This window comes from Haliotis asinina, chromosome 9, assembly GCF_037392515.1.
Source record: "Haliotis asinina isolate JCU_RB_2024 chromosome 9, JCU_Hal_asi_v2, whole genome shotgun sequence".
In the NCBI taxonomy this organism is placed as follows: domain Eukaryota; kingdom Metazoa; phylum Mollusca; class Gastropoda; order Lepetellida; family Haliotidae; genus Haliotis; species Haliotis asinina.
The window spans coordinates 51,046,805-51,070,832 of NC_090288.1; the positions used below are offsets into that span (position 1 = coordinate 51,046,805).

A 24,028-nucleotide genomic window follows, 5' to 3' on the forward strand; every position below is an offset into this window, starting at 1 on the left:
GATCTCAGGACAAGCATGAACTAAGGGATAAGCCTTCTCATTACTTGCCTGTGGAAAGATACTGCAGTGAAATATTTTACACTATAAAGTGTGTGAGTTTAGTCTTACGCCACACTCAGCAATATTCCAGCTATGTGGCAGCATAAATAACCGAGTCTGAACCAAACAATCCAGTGATCAAAGGCATGAGCATCAATCTGCACAATTGGGACCAAATGACTTGTCAACCAAATCAGCGAGTCTGACCACCCGATCCTGTTAGTTGCTCTTAATACAAGCAGAAAAGCATTTTATGGCAAGCATGGGTTGCTGAAGGCCTATTCTACCACAGACCTTCACTAGTGTAATACCACTTGATGTATAATATGCCAATACCTCTGTCACAATGGTATTGGACTACTAATTAGGAGATAAACATCATGTGTTGGCCAATTGACGCCGTCGGTTCCAAATGCATTCCCGTGCTTCAAATACTCAATAACACCCGGAAATTGGCCAACACATGATGTTTATCGACATTGTAAACACATATGTAAACCAAGGGGTTTTACTGTCTGCACTCGTTTACATCGAGTAGGGGTACAGCAGTAAAGTGTCATCAGCTGGACGTTTCAGCTGGTTCCCATGGTAGCATCTGGAGTTGCTCATTTGTGACGTCATTCTAACTTTACGTCACAATATGACTTGAATGACGTCACCACTGTTGATGACGCAACAAAACAATTGTTTACGGGTCAATGCGCAGTGAATAGTCTTGCAGTTTCCGGGAATCTAATACCATTTGATCATGTTTTTCAACCAATCAGATTACAGAACACAGTAACTTTTGGTTTACAATGACTCCCTGAAAGCTGAGTCATCATACTTTAGGCAGTTTCTATCAAGTAAGTATAGGAGAAAAAACGTCTCCGAGGTTTTGGGAGACAATGTAAAACCGGAGGTGGAGGGAAATCCCGAGGGGCGGAGCTTCATTACATGAAAGTCATTTAGTATCTTCTATGTCACATACCCTAACAGATGAGATGTGTTTATTGATTCATGTCTACAAACAGTGACCAAATACAACATACGATTCTGAAGTTTAAAATATTTTATTCCAAAAATCATTCTACTGTGGTATTTTTCATTCCTCAACAGTTAAGTGAGCTGATTTTGTGACATTTTCAAATACGCTAGACAACAATATTTTAATATATATGTACATTTGTACAATGCAACGTTGACAATGCTGTCAATACGCTCGTAATGATTTCAACAACATGACAATAACATTTCACTAATCGGAACCACATGGATTCCAAGCTGGCTCTAGAAAGATCTTGTATTTCTGATAGTGTGCAAAATAATCTATTTAACAAAATACCTTTTACAATGATTGTTCACATCTTGTGGAAGACAACATCAGACTAAAACGAGAACAATATGTTTACAGTTGGCGGCAAATACTGTGCATATCTGTGGCATAAACACACATTGAGTAACAGCAACTGTGGGACATGCTGGAGTAAATGCTTCATGGTATATAACAGAAATAATATCTTGTCCAGAATTTGACACTGAATTGAAATATTTATCTTGTAATGTGAATCAGGAAACCAAAGCTCAGATCATTGAAACTGAGCTGATTTTGACATCACGATGTGCATCTAGCATGAGGCCCGTGTCCTGTTTCACCACGCTCCCATAAGCGTAAGATCTCATACCTTTTCTTGTAGCATTCTTACCACCTGTACTGTAACAGGAAGTAAGAATGCTAGGAGTAAAGTCACGAGATAATAGGCTTACAAGACCTTTGTGAAATGGAGCCCACGTTTGTAGCAGAAAAGTAAAAAATGTACCAGCAAATGATGAGATGACCTACTAAATAGGTCTGATAGGTACCCTACTTTGATTCATGTCTGATTGAAGCAGCAACATACATCAGCCCTAAACATGGATGTGATGTCTATCTTATGACTCAGAATGAAATATGGGCCAAAACCAACTCAACACTTGCTGTTGCAGTCAGATGCAATACTCACTCATTCACTCACATGATAGATATATAAACGAACATAAACCATGGCAACTAAAAACAAGCTAAAAATTGCTTCCAGCAAGATATTACTAAAATCACAGACACCTGGAACAGTCTATCATAACACTTCCCATGCTGGCACTGAAATTTTAGTTTCAAAAGTTTGACATCACACAATCATAAATAATGACAGAATGCACGTCACTGGTCCAAAGAAATGATTAAAACCAAACCTTTTACTCTGATAGTCTGTTGAGGTACTGAACTTGAGTAAAATAACTGATTTTAATGAGTATGAAGCAATGAGAAAACAAATGTTATCATTACTCTTTGGTGGGAAAGAGAAAACTCAAGACACAATCACAGGTGCATACTATCTATGATGAAATGTGTTATATTTATGCACATAATAAATAATCATTTTATAAAATACACCGAACAGCAAATGAAACGCAACTGGTCTTTTTGTCAAATTTTTAAATAGAGGACAAAATCAGAAATGCTTACGTTCATGAGATTTCATTTTTGAAAACTTGTGTTTCTTTTGCTGTTCAGTATAATTTGAGAATCCATTTAACAGATGTGTAACATTGTTGATTTTACAGGTCAGTGGAAAACAACACTGGCCATTACACAATAGGACTGCAGGCGCTATAACATACAAGGGCTGTGTTGCCATAGAAACAATTGGCTGAACCTAACTTTGAACATAAAAACCATCATAAAATAATGCATGGAATTTTTACGTTAGGGATAATCAGTTAAAGAACTGTCACTTGAACATTTCCTTGAAATTTAAAACTTTACAGCATATCAACGGTTGTGAGCGAAAATAAACCTATTTGCATCCTTAAACATACTGTAAGTCATAAGACTTTTTCACAACCCAATATAATGCTACATCCCTAAGAACAGCACACATTCAGGTCAAAGAATGCTGGCATAACAATTCAAGTAAGTAGAATAGTTTATCAACCTTCCCTTTTACCTGAGGACAGACCAGAAAGGTCAAGGCCAAAACTAATCATCCTAAGTTCCATAACATTCATATGGCTTTCTTGTAAGTTGGTAATATTGCTGATTAGTGAGTGTAATCTTAAGTACATGCCTGGTGTTGTGACTTGGCAACAGTATTTGTATATCACACAAAGTTGATATAAAATTTAATCCCTGCTTTGTACTTTAGCTGAATATCCACAGTTGGACTCTGATCCATGCTTAGGGTCATCATGTGTTGGTGGTACTGATTCTCCAGCAAACTTCCTCCACGCTGTTCTTATCATGGTATATCATCAACAATCAATATTGAATAAATTGGACCATCTTAACCAAAATATAACTGGCGTTTAAAAGAGGAGAGGTTGGGGTGGGAAAGACTGAGATGGGATAACAAAATGCAAAAAGGATCCATCACCATTGGAAAAAGCTTTGATGCATCAGAAATTCATGACGTAATATTAACAGGACAGGACATTAACCTGATATCACATTAACACCACGTCATAACTAGTGGACATAGATAGAGCCTTGCTTAGTAAGGTAGAGCCTTGATTGGTCAGGTAGCCTGCATAAATCAGGGGTAGAGCCTTTATTAGCCTGTACACACAGAGCCTTGCTCAGGAAGAACCTTGATCAGGCAGGCTGCACATCCTGTCCTGAGAGAAACTGTGAAAAAAACATCACCAACACAAAATGCAAGCACTCCAGCACTTTGGCAGAATGGACAAGCACTCAGTCACCATGATAACATGTGCAAGCTCTTCAGCACAATTTTCAAGCACTGCAGCACAAAGTTCAATGTACAACGCTATGTATAGCCAATCCGGTACACATTATGATCGTGGGTTGCGGGAATGCCTTACAGTAAGGCACGGTTGGTATCCCTGATGACAGAGGATGGACATGATGATGTGACTGATTACCTTGATGGAACATGGATGATGGATTTCTCTTAACCAGTTTTGTGTAAAGCTTAGCAAGTGTGTTCCACTGAGAAGGGTGCAGTTGTACAAAGCCATCTTAGTGTTGAGGCAGTATAACTCCCATACAACATACAACTGTTGTACTGCCAAGGTTACATTGTACAATGGCACCCCTGACTCAAAACGAACTGACTAGACGTTACCATGGTTAATAACAGAAACAGTTGATGTCCTACAATGTATATTCAAGACATCTTAAATATTCAAAGGGAAGCAGTACTATCCTACTGACTATAGTGCACAGTCTAGGACAGGTACTGATGTCATGAGACTAGTCATATTTACTAAAAACAAAGAAAAGGTGCCATATGGAATTATGTCGAATGACCCAAGGAGATCCTTTGAGAAATACAAATGATAGTCATCTGAGATTTCTTTGCAAGGAATAGTTTTATGCACATTAATATAAGTCTTTGAAGGGCATTTAGAAGTGAAATGCATAAGGATGAAGATTTTATGGATATCACCTTCCTTATATGAGAACACAACGTTTCGGAGTTAATGCTTACTCACCTGATGAAGGAGTAAGCATTAACTCCGAAACGTTGTGTTCTCATATAAAGAAGTTGATATCCATAAAATCTTCATCCTTACACATTAATATATTTGGACAATTTGAAATCATTCACAAAACATGCCACAATACAGCGGATGCAGGGCTAAATCATGAGGGCAAGCTTGTTATAGATGAATGACACCTGATGGACATTATAAGTTGTTTACTGTTCACAAAGGGAACATGGGTTGATGTACCCTTGATGTTTGTTTGTTTCCCTGAGTCCAAAGAGAGGAGAGGACATAAACAAACATCGAAGGTACATCAATCCATGGGCCACTGAGGGACCAGTGAACAACATATGTATCTTAGAAAACACCTCAATGTTAATTATGAACTGTTTGAAGCACAGATAACAACTTCCTGACGCTATCGCTACAGTTTGAAGAGGACAAGAAAAACAAGTTTAGAGTTATCTCCCTTCCATCAATTTGCATTCACAAAACATCAGTAATTCAATGAAACATGATTCAATTTTATTTGAGATAAAAAATTATCTAAAAATTACCACAATGATCCAAAACTGAGTTTGGCATTCCCAGAAGGGTACACAGAAATGTTACTCACTTGCAAGTGGGGTGCACTGAAAATAATTGAAGAGTGCTTAGCCAATCAGAAAACGATACTTATGTGCAAGGAAAGATAATAAATGAGTATGTTAACCTGTCCACATATACCCATCAGAAAGGTCAAAATATTTTCACAGATACATGCAGGAAACATGATTTTCTGTTTCACTAATGAGAAAGCTATTGAACTGTATTGATTTCATTAAAAATCATCCTGACAAGGAAATTCTTGTCAACATTTAACCAACAAAAGATTCTCAGCTGTGTTCCACAACAAAGTATTCAAAGAAGAGATAGATGTTAGAGTATGTCCATCTGTACATTACAAATCACAGCCCATCACACAAGAGAAGTTAATTTCCCTTCGACATAAAAGACCAAATGGTTGTGGACAAATAGGTGCTAAGAACCTTTTTCAGGTATGCACTGTCAACACCAGGTGCTAAGAACCTTTTTCAGGTATGCACTGTCAACACCAGGAGCTAAGAACCTGTCTCAGGTATGCACTGTCAACGCCAGGTGCTAAGAACCTGTCTCAGGTATGCACTGTCAACACCAGGTGCTAAGAACCTGTCTCAGGTATGCACTGTCAACGCCAGGTGCTAAGAACCTGTCTCAGGTATGCACTGTCAACACCAGGTGCTAAGAACCTGTCTCAGGTATGAGCTGTCAACACCAGGTGCTAAGAACCTGTCTCAGGTATGAGCTGTCAACACCAGGTGCTAAGAACCTGTCTCAGGTATGAGCTGTCGACACAAGTACACAACATCTGGTGCAGCGTGTCAAAGAGGGGGCATATCAACAACCTGATAATGCAATGTGTTGTGCAATACACTTGAGAAACAGACATGCCCCTTAAACAGGAACTTCCACAACAGATTATGCAGCAAGGAGAATTATGGGAGAGATCTTTGCATAACATACATTCTTAATCTGCAGTTTTGTAAGGAATAACATACAACTAATGACAATGTAGCAATACACTGAAACCAAACAGTGCCTTAAATGACAACTATTCATCCATAGTGCCTACCAATGGCGAAAAACAAGCCCTCATGATGCAACAACATTTGAAACTGAATGACATATTCGAGTGTTAAAGACATTGCATGTTTTGTCATCTTCCCCTCTATCTCCAGTAATATCACATGGTTTGTCACAGTATCTAAGTGTTAAGGCTCTCTCAAGAAAACCAAGGCACTGGCATTTGCAGACATTATACAAGAAGCAGGCCATGTCTGCAAGTACAACCTTAGACATAACTGATAGAAGTGGTGGACAAATCTGCACCAACTTCTGTAATGTGTGCATCAATGGTATCACTGTTTCAGAAGAACATATTGTCTTTTAATGTTCAGGATTAACATCTGTCTACAAACAGACCAGACCAAATTAGGACAAATATCTGCTCTTGGGACAAATATCTCCTTAAATGTATCAAGAAACATAAAACACAATGTTTCCAGGTCAAATCTGGGGTCAAATTATTATGGAAATGTTCTAAACCAAAATTGAAATGTAGTGTTTTTATTATTGCAAATGTTATGCTTAAAGACTCCAAGCAGACTTAAAACCAAAATGTAAATTCCCCTGGCCGAAACAGTAGAGCTCATGTAAGTATTAAAACAGGAATGGCTGACAATTAGTTGCAACAAAGCGCAAAATCCCTTCAGATTTTCGAAAGGATGGGTTGTCTCCTCTTTGCTGGGAGTTTCCCGTCAAGAGAGTCGTCTTTGTAGGCATGACTGGGGAGCAGCAGCGACTACGACAGGGGCGTCCCAGTGTCAGGATGGGCTGGCGCCGGAGGTCTTGCGCTCTTTCCTGAGTTCCTTGAGTCTCTGGTTGATGATCCTCTTCATCACCTTGTACTTGTAGTGAAGCTGGCTCACACATTCTTCCTCCTCACGGTCCAACACCTTCAGGAAGTTAGTCAGCTCTGGTTTACTGAAGCCTTCCCACTAGAACACAGATGATTGATTGATTGATTGATTGATTGGGTGAGTGATCTAGTGGTACTGAGTGGGTGAGTGTTGGGGTGACTGACTACATGATACTAAGTGAGCGAGCGAGCGAGGAAGCCTAAATCGCACAAAGTGCCTACAACACAAAAGAGTTGCTAAGAGTGAAAATGTCAACTCGGTCAGGTTACTTAACTGGACTAATATTTGACAAGAAAACACTAATATATTATTTATTACTGATTTTCACATTATTTCTGTGGAAAAACTGTGCAGACAGTGAAAGTAGTTCCACAATGAGTGCATTTTTTTTCAAGTAACACACTGATTTTAATACTTTTAATGACATAAAAAAATTAAAAAATACATGAATCATTTTACATTCAAGCTGGGTGATACATGTTACAACAAAACACATCATGACTGACACCCAAACAATACCTGTATCCAAAATAACAAGTTCAATGTGATGCTCTTTATTCTTCCTAACTCTAAACAGGACTGAATCAGTCAACTTATCAAAGGTTGCTATCTCACTCTAACTAGTTACATGGGAGGCTAAATGTGTGATTGAGACATCAAGCCTTACGTCAACCAACATCACTTACCACAATCTCTCCTGTCTCATTTTCCTGTAGTACCAGGCGGTAGTTTGTAAATCTGCGTGGGTCCCAGTTGAGGAAGACCTGCAGAGGGTAGTCCTTGTCCCCAACTCTCTTTAGCCTCACTGAAAATCAGAATTAAATATTGTTACATCCACTCTTCAGTCTCAAATTGACTGTAACCCATCTCACGCAGGAACATTACCTCCCTTTGAATAAACAGCCACTTTACTCAACCTGATCTTAGACAGGCTTGCATATTGTACTAAACAAGACAAAGCAATGGATTTATTGGGACACATGACATGTCATATGGCACGTCATATGACACCACACAACCTGGTTGTTGTCATGAACTTCACACGAAATTTCATACTGTTCACAAAAAAACTTCTTCAAATCAAAGAACTCATCAAAAATCAGTTTTGAAAACTATAAAGTAAAGGATCTGTTGTTTCTGGAGAAATCCTACTCCGTTGCTCATCTTATGCTGTCTGAGGTTTGGTGTAGGTTGTGGAAAAATACACGGAGTGAATTCTGTGTTTGTGTACTCACCAAGCTTGTTCTTGGAGAACTCCTGTTCATACATAGCAAACTTGCGTGGGTGATCCAGAATGTGGAACTTCTTCAGTAGAGCAGCCACAACTTCCTTCGTGGTTGTCTCGCTGGAAAAATATCTTTCTCATGTAAGTAACTGTGAGAATAAGAGAGTCCATGGACTTGAAGAGGCCTAGGGCATGTAGAACATTATTTATATACCAGGACCCTGTTCTTGAAAGCGATCACAGCACTATGACTGTCTATAAAGTCTGTGTAAAAATATGGAGGTACAATCATCTTAGGGCTACAACTGCTTTGAAGAAAGGGACCCTATGTCCAGGTATGGACTTGGGTGTCTATGGTGTCTTGGGGCACATGGAACATTATTAAGATACATCTCTGGATACATGTACTGACTTGATGGCATCTCGTGGCATTTAAAATGTTATTTAGATATATACCTGGACATGTGTGTGGACTTGATGGTGTCTCAGTCCACATAGGACACTACTTACATATACCTGGACATGCATATGGACTTGATTGATGCCTTGGGGCACATTGAACACTATTTAGATACAAGCATGGACACATGTATGGACTTGATGGTGTCTAAGCAAATATGAAACACTATTTAGATAGATACCTTGTAACGTGTATGGACTTGATGGTGTCTCGGGGCATGTAGAAAGAGACTGACTGCGTGTTCTGCTCGATGATGTGCTCCTTGGTGAGCAGGTCATAGATGGACGGCGGCCTCATGCTCAGCGACATGGTGATGGGCCTGATGAGGTTCAGTGTCACCTTGATGAAGCCTTGGAATGCTTCTCCCTTCTCCCCCTGCAACACCGACACTTAATGTGTGAGTTTAGTTTTACGACGCTTTTAGCAATATTCCAGCAATATCACAGTGTGGTACGCCAGAAAATGGGCTTCACACATTGTACCCATGTTGGGAACTGAACCCGATTTTCGGTGTGACGAGTGAACACTTTATCCACTTTACCCCATTGCCCCACCAACATAGAAGATCCAGGTCAAACACCTGATACAGTGAAAGTGTATACTTTCATACTGCATTCAGCAGCATTCCAGCTATATGGCAGCGGTCTGTATATAATGAGGTCTGGGTCAGACAATCCAGTGATCAACAGCATAAGCATCAATCTTCACAAGTGGGATGGGATGGCATGTGTCAACAAAGTCAGCAAGCATGGTCCATTTCTCAAGATCACAAAAAAGAGTAAGAGAGAGTGAGTGAGTGAGTGATTGTGTGCGTTTAATGCTGCTTTGGACAACATTTTACACAACTTCCCAAAGTTTTTATAACCAGAGATGTCTTGACATCCATCCTCAATGGGTTATCTCCCTTGTCTCACCGTAAATTCAAACTCGGATCCAGGCACCAAGTGATTATATTCTGCAATCTTTCTTCTCAATTCGTCCCGATTGAGCGTTGCCTGGCTTGGCATTCTGGGAAGTTTCTCATCGGGAATCGTCCCTGACCGGTATCCACTGTCTGTCTCATCCTTCTCCTAGAAACAATACACATGATTAGTGCTTGGACTTGTACTGATCGTACAATCCTTCCACCTCTTACTTACAGTGAACTAAGCACTCATCCACAAATTCATAATTAATGTTTTCTGTGACTTAAGCTTAGCTACACTGCCCTCAGTTTCCATGACGATAATTGATCAACATGTCCATATTGGGTCTGGATTGCTGATCTAACTGATGGTACTACTTCTCACATGAAATTCTGCCACCTTAAAATTTGGGTTGTCACACTCAGCAATATTCCAGCTGTATAAATATAGTCTATGAAAATAATCTGGTCTAGACCAGACAATCCAGTGATTGACATCTTGAGCATCATTCCATGCAACTGAGATGTCATCACATGCATAGACCTTTGAACAAATTTGACCATCTTGCTAATGCTTTCCTAAGTGTTTTAAGAAAAATAGCTATTAATGTGTCTCTACAATGTCTTCTGAATACTATGTTACAGATAAATGAAGACAGAGATATTGTGAGTTATTCAGGCTCATCCAGATTGATGAGATATATTTCACACTGACCCAATTCAATAAACACATCCAAAGTGACATCTGAGAACTAACTCCCATCTGGGCCCTCGCAAACTGATCACATGGATTTTGTACATACGATAAAACTCTCAACCAAACGCAAGGTTTATGATAACTGACAACAGTAATCTAGCCACTCAACTTAAACTTGACATTCTGTTGAATTACCAATACATTCGGATATTATGTAGAAACACAGATATATAAAACATAATACATCCGTTATAAACACATCATGCAGAATCACAAACACAGTGATGAGGTATGATGTGTTGTCATGGCAACAGACATGCAATATGATGCTAACCTGTATGAACTATTTGATGGAACTATAATATGATATAATATGTAATATAAAACACATCAACACACACAAACATAGAAACATGATAAACCATATCTGTGGTTGGCCTCTAACCAGGTCTCCATTACGTGTCTACGTCCATGTCCACGTCCACAGCGTAGTCTGGCAGTGAACATGCATGCTTGTACGCAAACTGACCCCGCCCCAACAATCTCTTGTAGGAAAAGGGTGGGAACAATTAGTTATTTATTTGGGTTGTTACTGCTGATGTATCAGCTTGGTACAGCAAGCTTAGATTTACAATACCATGTAAACACAAATGCTTTTACACAGCTCGGAACTCAATCCTCAGTGATGCAACATTTTGGTAAGATTCTATTCTAGTGGAAATAATAGTTCTGAAATTTTGACCCCATTGTTTCAGTTATTTTCCCATTAGCTTAACTATTCAAATTTCTTTTTAATTGGGGATAGGAAGTGAGACCCTGTTGGCACCTACGACTCACATGGGAAAAGCCAATTTTGAGAAAATGACATTTCCTGAAAGGAATTGGCCTGACAATGAAAGTCTCACGACAGAGGGATTATTGTTCAGGTTGATTAGCAACATAATTTTATTTAAAAACATCTTTGAACAAATTATCAAATGATTATTTAATTACATTTTCCATTTATTACCCACCACACAAAAGGATTAAAGTACCACGTTAGCAACAGCTTCCAGGCTACTACCACTAGCTGGGCTGCCCACTGGTAGAATCACCTGCTGTCACCAAAATATGTCAGTTCTGATATGCAAAGATCCAGGTATTGATACAATGAGATTTGATATTATCATTCACAGGAATACTGACACAAATATGGTCAGCAGTAAGTGAAACACGCCATGTTAAGCCAGTTACTGATTCATCAGATTTTACACCACAAAGATCAATTTCTCTTGTTTGGAGGATGTAGTAAATAATTTTCAAACTTTTCATTAAAAAAGCATCATTTTTAAAATACTAGAAATAAACAGTGGATGGAATTACTTTGCTTTTTAAATACCATGGGACACAAAATATACACCTATTTGAAGCTGTATTTTATTTAATAAAATTTACTGTTTGGCATACAGATGTTCTGGTTTGGTCATAGTGCTCAATAAAAACCTCCTATTTCTTGGTACAGTTCTCACTGAGGGACCCCGTTGTCTTGGCCCCTCTAAAAGTATAACTAAACTCAAGAACCCCCTGTTGTCTTGGCCCCTCCAAAAGTATAACTAAACTCAAGAACCCCCTGTTGTCTTGGCCCCTCCAAAAGTATAACTGAACTCAAGAACCCCCTGTTGTCTTGGCCCCTCCAAAAGTATAACTGAACTCAGGGACACCCTGTTGTCTTGTCCCCTACAAAAGTATAACTAAACTCAGGAACCCCCTGTTGTCTTGGCCCCTCCAAAAGTATAACTAAACTCAGGAACCCCCTGTTGTCTTGGCCCCTCCAAAAGTATAACTGAACTCAAGAACCCCCTGTTGTCTTGGCCCCTCCAAAAGTATAACTGAACTCAGGGACACCCTGTTGTCTTGTCCCCTACAAAAGTATAACTAAACTCAGGAACCCCCTGTTGTCTTGGCCCCTCCAAAAGTATAACTAAACTCAGGAACCCCCTGTTGTCTTGGCCCCTCCAAAAGTATAACTAAACTCAGGAACCCCCTGTTGTCTTGTCCCCTCCAAAAGTATAACTGAACTCAAGAACCCCCTGTTGTCTTGTCCCCTCCAAAAGTATAACTAAACTCAGGAACCCCCTGTTGTCTTGGCCCCTCCAAAAGTATAACTAAACTCAGGAACCCCCTGTTGTCTTGTCCCCTCCAAAAGTATAACTGAACTCAAGAACCCCCTGTTGTCTTGGCCCCTCCAAAAGTATAACTAAACTCAGGAATCCCCTGTTGTCTTGTCCCCTCCAAAAGTATAACTGAACTCAAGAACCCCCTGTTGTCTTGGCCCCTCCAAAAGTATAACTAAACTCAGGAACCCCCTGTTGTCTTGGCCCCTCCAAAAGTATAACTAAACTCAGGAACCCCCTGTTGTCTTGGCCCTTCCAAAAGTATAACTAAACTCAGGAACCCCCTGTTGTCTTGGCCCCTCCAAAAGTAGTACTAAAACTCCTCTTAACTCACAAATTCAAAAGGCAGGAAACTCCATGATAATTTCCCCCTCAATATAGGTAAGTTTTGAATCTGGTGTAATTGTGTTGTTATTTATTTTTCCCCAACCCATGTAATGACATCAGTTTTTGTCTGTTGGACAAGCAGTCCTGTAAACATATTTACCAGACTATCAAAAAGTTATTTTAGTTCAATTTTCAAAACTACTCAATATGCAAAAAGCTATGAGTTGAGGAGTGTACAGATACAGCTTTTCTGGAAGTTCTTGAGTTCTCATCCTTATTGATCCCAGCGTTCACTTGAGATGGACTGGAGATGGGACTTCACACATTGCAGCTACCCTACTGCCCTGACTGGAGACAGAACTGGTAGTGCACCAACATGGATGTCAAAGTTTCACCTCAAATCATGATCATGCCTTCATTTTAAACATGTGCACATGTGGCAAGATGTTCCACCATGACATTCTATCCATGTCAAACTGACATTTCCAGCCTATTAGTTGTCTAAGTTAGAGGTTATGGTTCTTTGTGTGAATCCGTTATCATCGTCATCATATTCTCTTGGAAATATCCTCGTATCAGAGTTTATTAGAAAAAGAAAAGATTGTCGGTTGTCTGCTTCAGCCTGGGCCTATATTTTCGAAGCGCTCTTAGCGCTAAGACAGTCATAAGTGCCATTCATTAACATTAACTTACAACTATCTTATACTAAGAGAGCTTCGAAAAAATAGGCCCAGTAGTTCAGTTGAGGAGGGTGAAAAGTGGTCCTCTGCTGCAGTTTATACCTATAGGTATTATTTTACTTCTTCAGTCACATGTATGCAAGTGTGTGTGAGACATGAATACAATTATATCAGTCTGCACACGTACACAATTGTGTTGGAGCACAGTGTGATGTCAAGGTACAGGTACACAACCATCTCTAGGTACAGGTACACAACCATGTCAAGGTCAAAATACAGCCACACAGTCATGTCATGGTCAAGGTACAATTACACAGTTATATCAAGGTACAGGTACACAACCTAGTCAAGGTACAGTAATGTCAAGATACAGGTACATGGTCATGTCAAGGTACAGCTACACAGTTATGTCAAGGTACAGGTATATGATTATGTGAAGGTACAGGTGCACAACCATGTCAAAGTACAGTAATGTCAAGGTACAGATACACAATCATTTTAGGGTACAGTAAGGCAGGTACACAGTTATATCAAGGTACAGGTACACAACCTAGTCAAGGTACAGTAATGTCAAGATACAGGTACATGGTCATGTCAAGGTACAGCTACACAGTTATGTCAAGGTACAGGTATATGATTATGTGAAGGTACAGGTGCACAATCATTTTAGGGTACAGTAAGGCAGGTCACACACTCCATTTAACAAATTCCCTCATGTATGGCGTACCAGGATTGAGGAAAATGCTCTGAAACTCATCAGTCACTGTGGAAGACTGACTGCTGAAGCTTCTCTGACTCAACCAGATAGGGGGTGGTCTTACTCTCTTAAAAGTTTCTTTGCCCACACCACTACAGTCATACTGTCAGGGTTATAACCCTCGTAATCACCCCCTCAGGATCACACTCATCAAAGATTGGAATTGAAAATACCCAAGATGCTTCATTACAACTCCCAGCAGTGAAAACTTTCTTGAAGTGAAATTTGAACAAGGGAGGGTGTGTTGTAGACCGACAGTCTTCATCATGGTTATGTTTATTTTCAGTTATAACTTTAGTTGATATACATCTTTAGTTATATACATATTTATGTTCTGCTGTTCTCTTGTAAATTAAATTATGTTATGTACACAAGAATAAATTAATTGTGGAGCACATTTTCCGTGATTATGGAAAGCTGTTTAACTGGTTTATTGTTCTTATTGTTTACTGCAGTGTATTTGATTTCTATCATACCATATCTATCAATCAGAGTCCCATTTCACAAAGTGCTCGTAAGCCTAAGATCTCGTAACTTCTCGTAGCATTCATACCTCCTATACCGTACCATAGAAAGTATGAATGCTACGTGAAAAGTTAAAAGATGTTAGACTTATGAGAGTTTTGTGATATGGTCCCAGGTCTGCAATTCCATGGCTCAACACAATTAACGTCTACCCTAGTCCCCTGTATGTACCGATTTGGGGTGCAGCGATATGATTGACGAGACAATATACACATAAATGACTATCCTGACCCTATCCTCCCAATATAAGACAACATGTAACACCTGACAGTGAAATGAAACATTCATACAAGGTAATGATACACAAGCTGTACGTCTCCATCACTAACATGAACAAAAACATGCATATTGTCTAAAGGACAGATCGGCTCATAACCCATCTGCCCTCTACAACTCCACAAACACTATTCGAAAAGAAATATCACATGAACAAAAACCTAAATTGGTACCAAATACTTGCTTTTTTTAATTTTCCTATATGGGATTTCTGCAATAGACAGAAAGATGTGTATTTGGATAACGTCATGCAACCTTCCTTCCTTACCATGTGCCCTGGGATGGGATCATGTTACTCAACAGAAAACATCCCATTCATTTAAAAAAAAACCCTCAAACACCAGATGGTCCAGATGTTGGAATGCTACTTTTCAAAATGCGTTGAGAAGAGAACAGATAAACAAAAACTTCCAATTAAACATATCTTTTCAGGACTCTTAGAGTATGGAATGTAGCTGAAGCAGAATTGTCTTTGACATCATGTGAAGGTCAGTAGAGGATAAATAATTGTATTCACCATTTTCCTTTGTAAAATTATTATTTTCTCCATGTTCTTATTTTCACTCTTTCACATAGAAATCTGTTTGGATTAATAATGATTTATTGTTTGAATAAGATTTTGAACAATTTGCTCATCCAACAATTACAGCTCTGGTAACAGTCAAAGTATTTTGAGTCCACTAGCCTAAACATGGGGCTAAGCAATATTTCTAGCAGTTTTATAAGCACTTCATTTAATAATTTTTACCTCAGTGTGCTTTATAAGTATTAGATGAGAATTATACCAGACTTAGTCGGACTAGTGCCTAAAGTCACAGAGTGCTTGTGAATAGGTCTTAGAAGCAATGAGGTACAATCCTCAGACATCAGCACTTACTCTGATTGAGATTAGTCAGATTTCTGGATATTGTACAAAAGTTGGACGACATTTAGCCATAGTTGATCGGTTGAAGAAATTATCTCCAAATATTAAGGGATTAGTTGATCTGACACATCAACAAAGAGCAATTAGTCATGTTAGTACTCCATAAATCTTACCTCCATAGTGACATGTTAGGACAACAAATACTTTACATTAACCAGAAATCAGTTCTCCAACCGCCACATATATCCAACACAGAATATCACAGAGTTGCTTACATTCGTATTGTCTGCTGGTACATCCACGGAATTGTCCACGGTATGTTCCACCCGCTGGGCCACGCCCGGTACTGACGTCGTCGACAGTTGTGCAAGTCTTTGTGAAATATCCTCATTTTGTGAGCTTTGTAAAACATTGTTTTTAGATATGCTGGACTTTGGCGAGTTGCGTAGTTTTGGTTGTGATAACGAGGTCTCTGCTGCGTTGCCAGTTTTGGGCGCGTCCTCCCCATTGGGAGATCCCTGGGACACAGAAGTACAGTCTAATGTCACAGATCCTACACAGTTGTGATGGCAGGTGTATTGGCAGTCTGAAAACAGAAAACAAACAAGGTCAGTGAAGGAATATGCAAACATAGATTAGAATATGCGAGTGAGTATGATTTTTATGCAGTTTTTAACAATATTCCAGCAATATCATGGCGGGGACATCAGATATGGCGTTTAAACACTGTATCCATGTGCGGAATTGAACCCGAGACTTCTTGACCTTATGACTAACAAGGGTTGCCATGTAACAATTCTAACTAAACACGTAACAGATTCCTTGCATAGGACTGGATAAGGATGTTTTCCACCTAAAAGATTGTGATTATCAATCAAAATTACAACCAGAGGTTTCAAATCCCAGTAACATAATGAAATACTATTGGACCAAGTGATGGTGTTTGTTCAACCGTTGTGAATGAGTGAGTGAATAAAGTTTTACACTGCTTTTAGCAATACCCATGTAGGGAGCTGAACCAGGCCTTTCTGCATGAGTGAACACTTTAACCACTAGGCTACCCACCTACTGCCCTCCTACTCTGAGTGGTGGCGAGCATAGTCAGTGTTGTTTGTGAATGAATGAGTGAGTTGAGTTCTAAAATGACTCCTCCACAAGCCAAATTATTTGATTAGTTGATAACCCAAACTCTATCCTTAATGTAAACTTTAGTATGAGATCTACAGTTGTCAACAGAACACTATGTACACAGACAAGCATGCTATTCAAACAGTTGTATCCAGATGGAATATATTTGCCGAAATATCACATAATAAAGTTGTGTACACACAACACACAGCAATACTCCACACACTTGTCATGGTACCTCTGACGATGGTGAGGAGACCTCACATACTGCATCACAGATGTTAAAGCAAACTGAAGTCAAGTCCTGTTAATCCGACCTCCGATTATCCAACAATCCAACGCTTTTGTCAGTAACAACTTAAAATAAATGTACCTCAGTCTCATTTATTTAGTCTGACATCCTCGTTAATCTGACAATTTGCTGTGCAATGGACTATGCTTTTTTAACGAGACTTGACTGTACAGCTACCAGTGCATGTCAGCTACATGACCAAGTGCAATTCAATTTGTCTTTCAAACCTCAAGTGACATCATAATGGTATTTACAATTATTGTCCCAATAAACACAATATCATTTGACATTTCACTAGCGGGTGTGAAACAATAAATTAATTCCAGATGTGACAAATGCCACTGATATCACGTAGAGCAAGCTATATAACACACTCTAATGAAATAGTTACATCAAATTTTTAAACTCTAAAGGTCAATAAGTTGTAAAATTTTAGAGAGTGACTTAAGTATTTCCACAATCTTCACGGTCTGAACAATACTGCCTAACATTTCTTCCTATAAAGCTAACTGTCAGTTCTCATGTCAGAACATCCTGACTTGGCTGAAGAAATCTAATTAAAGGAAGAAAGCAGTAAACCTGAAGATGGTATGTCATACTTGTTTCACTCCTGTAATAAGACTATGGATGCAGGCTTTGGACAGGCAGTGCTACAGGAGTGAGTGAGTGAGTGAGTGAGTGAGTGAGTGAGTGAGTGAGTGAGTGAGTGAGTGAGTGAGTGAGTGAGTGAGTGAGTGAGTGAGTGAGTGAGTGAGTAATTATTGCTGCCATATTCCAGCTTTGTGGCAGCAGTGTGTAAATAATCGAGTCTGGTTTGGGCAATCCAGTGGTCAACAGCATGAGCATTGATTTGTGCAATCGGTAACAATTTTGACTAGCATTGGTTGCTGCCAATATTCTTTGCTTTGCTGCAGAATATTTCAGAGTAGGGATGTATTGTACATTGAAACACTAAATTCCCGCCAGTAGTGAGGGTGTCATTACAAGTCACAACATCAGGAGACTATAGAAGAAAAGCTGAACTGATGACCAAATACTGCTCAATGAAGGATACGCTTGTTATACTACTTGCCAGCGGAAGATACTTCAGTGTAATATTTTTACAGAAATATTATGCTAGTGTAATACCATCTGACATGTGATGTCATAATGGTTACAGCTATGACATCACAATGGTAATACCTGTCACAGTGTATAACACTGTAGGCAGTTTCTTTCAATTTATGTTGTGCAGTAATAAACAGAGTAGTACATGACCAGTTTTATTAAACTCATGAAAGATTTAGTCCTGTCACTTGTTTGACAGGAAACCATGAAGCCATTTAATAGAAATGGTACTACAGGAAAGGTCATTTAGTATCCTCTACATACCATAAGAATTTATCATTTTGAATACACAATAGTTTTCATTACTCAACAGGTCTATGTTCATGGCACTCTGCCTCCAAATGCTGGCCCACTGAAGACAAGGACAGGTTTACCAATTACTGGCACATCCTTGAATCTGACTAATGATCTTATACAACAAGGATGGTTCAGACTTCGAAATACTCTGCCTTCCATTACCATTCCGTCATGTCAGAAAGACAATAAAACAGTTCATATGTTTGTCTGGAGAGTTGAATCTACTTGAGAGGGAAGAACCTTGTTTCCAGATACTAAAACCGTTGGTTAAACAAACTCGTCAAATTATTTCTGGTTTACCCTCCTTCATCATCTTCTCAGCTTCTTCATCACTGAAAGATGTCCAACATCAACAACGGTACTAGCTATCTGGACAGTTCTACTACAGATGATACCACGTACATTACTACAACGTTCCACTTACAGCACATGCATGACCAATCAGAATACCTAAGAGACAAGGTACAAATAACTTAAGTCCTCGTACTAATTACTTCACCATCAGCCTCGTCAATCTGGCCAGTGATGTTCAATCTGCCACATGTCACGCCAGCTGTTAAGTAGTCTCAGGTTGCTTCCCACAAACACTATCTACACGAGGCAAGTCCCCATATCAAACTTCATCATATGCAACATAATGTGAAGCCATTTATTCAGTGTGATAAAGTTTCCCTAGACTAGTCTCAGAAATGAACATATTTTACAGAAAAAAATGTTCATAGCAAACAAAATATTATATGAAAAGGAGCCCTGACACTTTCTTCAGTTTCAGAAGCTGTGGAAATCTAGGCTTGTCAGATTTTCTAGACTTATTGTGGGCTTTCTTGGATATATTTGCTTCAGGGTCTGTATGAAGACTACTGTTTCCCTAAAATATCATGGACATTTTACTATAAAAATCATATGGAAACATGGAATTCACACCTAACACCACAGTTGGCACTTAACTGTCAGCAGTATTCCAGCAATATGTCACAACAAAAAATAGCAAACGCCTTGTGTAAGTGGGTAAATGGAATCATGCTCTTTGTCTTATATATAAAATTGTTTCAGTATTTCCTGTGAAAGCTACAATTGTTTCAGTATTTTCTGCAAAAGATACAATTGTTTCAGTATTTTCTGTAAAAGATACAATTGTTTCAGTATTTTCTGTGAAAGATACACTTGTTTCAGTATTTTATGCAAAAGATACAATTGTTTCAGTATTTTCTGCAAAAGACACAATTGTTTCAGTATTTTCTGTAAAAGCTACAATAGTTTCAGTATTTTCTGTAAGACACTGACTTCACGTTTCCACGTTTCTCTTCCAGAGTGAGTGAGTGGCTTGTAAAGCTGATGTTATTACACTTTAGTCAAATAACTGCACTACGAGGCAAGAGAGACTGAAGTCAGACAAATCAAAGGTCACAATCTAGGATTCAAACTCCCATTTTGGTGACTACGCTGACATAACACAGCTTACGGGCCACCCATGACTTCTTCAAGGTCAGGAACCAAAGCTGTTCTACACAGGGACTCTTTAAGGTATAGCTATGAAACTTTTATTGCCAGATTATCTCCCTTTTGCCCTAATTCCTGCACAGCATAAACATGTGAAACCTTGTAAGAAACACAGCCCATTTGAAGGAACAGAACTCTATTTCACCATTCATTATCTGCAGTACCCACAAGACACAGCTTATCACTCAACGAGGCACATTAAACCTTTGTACAGACAGTTTTGTGTAGGAAACATGCTAACAAAGTTAAGGTTGAACAAATGGATTCCTTGATGACGGAAACCAAATGGTCCCCTATTTCACAGCATTAACATTTTAGTAGCAATGATGTTCAATCATTTCACCATTAGACCTTAACACCAAAGTGGCACATCTTTAATGTCCATGAATACCAAGTAAGTGAGTGAGTCTGCAAGTAATGGAATTTCAGTTACCTTCGCCCAAAACAAAGTGAGTCAGTGAGTATCACCTGATGCTGCATAAAATACCTTACTGTTCTATGGTACAATCATAGTGTTCGAAATTCTTCAGGTGGAAAAGAACTAAGTGACCACTTCTTTAAAGTATGGCGAATATTCTTCACTCAGAAATTTGGATTTTATCTTTAAATTTATAACAATGCTTGTAATGTCAGATACAAGACAAACAAGAAACTGATCTTTATTATTGCATAAACATTGTGTTGTCCATTCCATGGACATTGCCACTCAGATGTGGAAGTATTGGAGATATTCAGCCACAGAAAGGCAGATTGGGTGAATGTGTGTTCACCTGTAGTATCAGGATCATGATTTCTGGCACACATAATATACAGTAAATTCACACATGAATAAGTCCTTTAGTGATGATTAGTCAACTCCAGCACAATCTTATCAAATTAAGACCACTGTATTCTGTGGAAATCTTGTGGCCCACATTGCTTGAAAATTTATCAGTCATTTAGGCGTATTTGTTATATCTATTAAAGCTCATATCCATGGAACATTTATCACTTACTTTGTGATAAACACAAAATATTTACAATACTGAACAAATGGCATCATTATTTAAGGTTCTTTGAAGGTTCAGTTTCAGACAGTAAAGTTGTCATCATCATCATCATCATCATCATCATCATCATCATCATCTCAGCACCACCACCACCATCACTAGCTATGGAGGTTGTCTTCCTAACCTTGAACAAAACAGATCACCCAGCAGGTCACTAGGCCTTCTCGACAGATGCTTCAATGATCCCTGAAATTATCTGGCCTCAATGAGGTCATCTTAGATCCCCAACAGACAATAAATATCGACATCCTCATTATCAGCAGTTTGTTGATGGCAGCCAACAGGTCACAGCATCCATGTGACTGTAAGGCGCTTCACTGCTGAACCCTATCAGTCAGACACAAGAAACATGACAACTAGAAAATCCTATTAAAAGCTTAGAACCATCAATGCCTCAACAGAAATACTCGTATTTCATGGCAAAGTGGTAATTATGAAGGCATTGGAAAATCTGACAGGTCATTATAGCATGATAACACCTTGTTCAGAAAACCCTGATAGAATCAGGTTATTAGCTATAGAATATCTTGACAAGCTTTGATTATTATCACGGATTGACTCAAGAGACAGCATGCCATAAGAGTGTTAAAGAAAAAGGAATTCTTGCCAAGACTGATTTACCCATAATGCCGCATCAGATCTTAGAGACACTTTGTGTATCGCCTTATCTGTACCTTAAGACCATGTACCGAAAAGATTGCACTAACACAAAATCCAAAACTAAATAGCACTGTTTAACCAAAAAATCAATAGAACTTCCTTTTCGCTACAACCAGATCCAAGCAAAGTGACTAGTATTCACAGAAATATTCTGGCAACAAACTGGAGATGTATGTATGACTTGTGCAACCTGAATTCATGGAATCACATATGACTAACTTAGTAAATCAAAGTTTGTCTGCCAACATAGAAAACTTTTAGAACGATAAACCCCTTACTGTCCTTGCAGAAATAGGTAAGCTACACATATTTCTATGAAATATCAGTGACTGAAAACCCAGAACAGAATCTTCTCCATTCTTGAGTCCGGACACCTCGAACAGACAGCACAGTCTGCCAAAACAAGCAACTGTAAAGGAAGTGGCATGTGCATGTAATTGGTGCATTATGGGAAGATAGTGTGTACCTGTTCTTTGTGACGTTAGCACGCAATGATAAGTGGTGAACGAGAAAAAGGCCATGTCGAGATGCACGAACCTCTATCAGACTCATGTGTGTTTCAAGTGGCTTTCTCGAGAGGAACACAGCAGGTACTTTGATGACAAAACCAGCACAGAGTCATTGCTCAACAGTTAATACGGAACACAAATATCTACAACATCATGAGGTGTGACCCGATTCATCATATGTGTTTGTACCCCAATAGTGTTGAAAACTGTATACCTTTGTACCCAACCCATGTAGATCACTGTTTATACTATCATCCATAGTCAGCCTCGCCCAGATGTCATTATTTACTGGCTACTGCAAGTACTGACTTATATCACATAACAGCCTAAAAACAACATTCACTTACTTTGATAAACAACAACAGAAGACAGAGGAGACAGCATACATTTTTCAGAAAAATCCCCTACCTGTCATTATTGGTCAAGTATCACGTGAAATCTGTCACATCACTCACGGAAACAGGACACAGAAAACAAGTCCATGCTTCCTCGTCTTGCATAATGATAAAACACTGGTTTTAGTACAAGTAAACAATGAACTTCTGACCCAGAATAAAAAAAATGAATGTGTGCATGCATTCATCAAAAAGGCATAAAAATACAGCCTAGCTTCATTTTTAAACCCAAAACTGCTCATTAATATTTTGTTTTAGAGATCAGCAAATCTGAAGTTGGCAAAATCAAACAAAGTATATGAAACTGTAGCATCTGAAAGTAAATATATTATTATTGCCTTCTGTCTTTTATTTTGTGATTTCTTTAATCATGTCATTAGATACAAATTACAGACTGGCGTGATGAGATGCTACTTTCATCATATAACATATACAGCTTGGAGAGACATTACACTTTCTTGATGACTACTGCCAGCTGCCGATGAGCTAGCTTCTCAAGAAAAAAATAAACTACACATTCAGGAAAACATTTCAGAAGGGCTTGAATTACAGGGGAACTGAATCACGGTTTAAAAAAAAAAATATCTTCTGCAAACTGCTTCACTGTCTGTTTGAGAAAATGAGGAAAATGTGACATCAGTAAGACATATTTAACAGCAGGCCATTCAGAATATCCGACATTGTTGTCAGGAAACTAATTGCAATTTTGGAGCACCATGAGACATTTGTCATGTATCTGACCAATGAAATCAAAGTCGACCACAGAATGATTCCCATGATACTTATTTATACCCGACCGCTACAGGATGACACATTTCAGGTGATTGGGTTCTGTGTGAGGGCTGTGCTCATCTTCTTGTGTCTGCTTCCACATCAAATAGTTGTCTGAAATATTTTATCAATTTAACTGCAGAAACTTTGAATTTACAGAGGTTTCTATGAACTGTGTAGATATGGGTGGAAAAATTGTAGTCCTCTCACCTACAGATTAAGTTGATCTGAAGGATCTTTACAAAGTCATCAAAGTTAAATCATTACACCCTTGGCTTTTTTATTTATAGACTGCTAACATATAGCTGGAATGTTGCTTAGTGTAGTCTAAAACTAAACTCACTCACACATTCATTACATAATGACAAGAGTTATATAATCAGAGGCATAAGACAACTTCAAAGGAAACGAACTCGTGCCTCCTGTTCAAAGTCTTTGTTGGCTGAT

The 24,028-nt window shown here is 38.8% G+C and overlaps 1 protein-coding gene across 4 annotated transcripts in view; it reads right to left on the reverse strand.

Moving 5' to 3' along the window:
* Window positions 1-1,072: 1,072 nt before the first annotated feature.
* The window catches only part of LOC137297014 (ras association domain-containing protein 1 homolog), an 86,840-nt gene continuing 63,884 nt past the window's right edge, over window positions 1,073-24,028 (reverse strand). For 3 of the 4 annotated variants that reach the window (XM_067828960.1, XM_067828961.1, XM_067828959.1), the window contains 6 exons: window positions 16,149-16,459; window positions 9,604-9,759; window positions 8,871-9,064; window positions 8,240-8,349; window positions 7,691-7,809; window positions 1,073-7,082 (listed from right to left, as the gene is read on the reverse strand). In XM_067828960.1, coding sequence (XP_067685061.1) covers window positions 6,909-7,082; window positions 7,691-7,809; window positions 8,240-8,349; window positions 8,871-9,064; window positions 9,604-9,759; window positions 16,149-16,459 — 1,064 coding nt within the window. In that variant the 3' untranslated portion in view covers window positions 1,073-6,908. The remainder of the gene's footprint in view (window positions 7,083-7,690; window positions 7,810-8,239; window positions 8,350-8,870; window positions 9,065-9,603; window positions 9,760-16,148; window positions 16,460-24,028) is intronic. The other variant, XR_010957679.1, reaches the window with a different exon arrangement.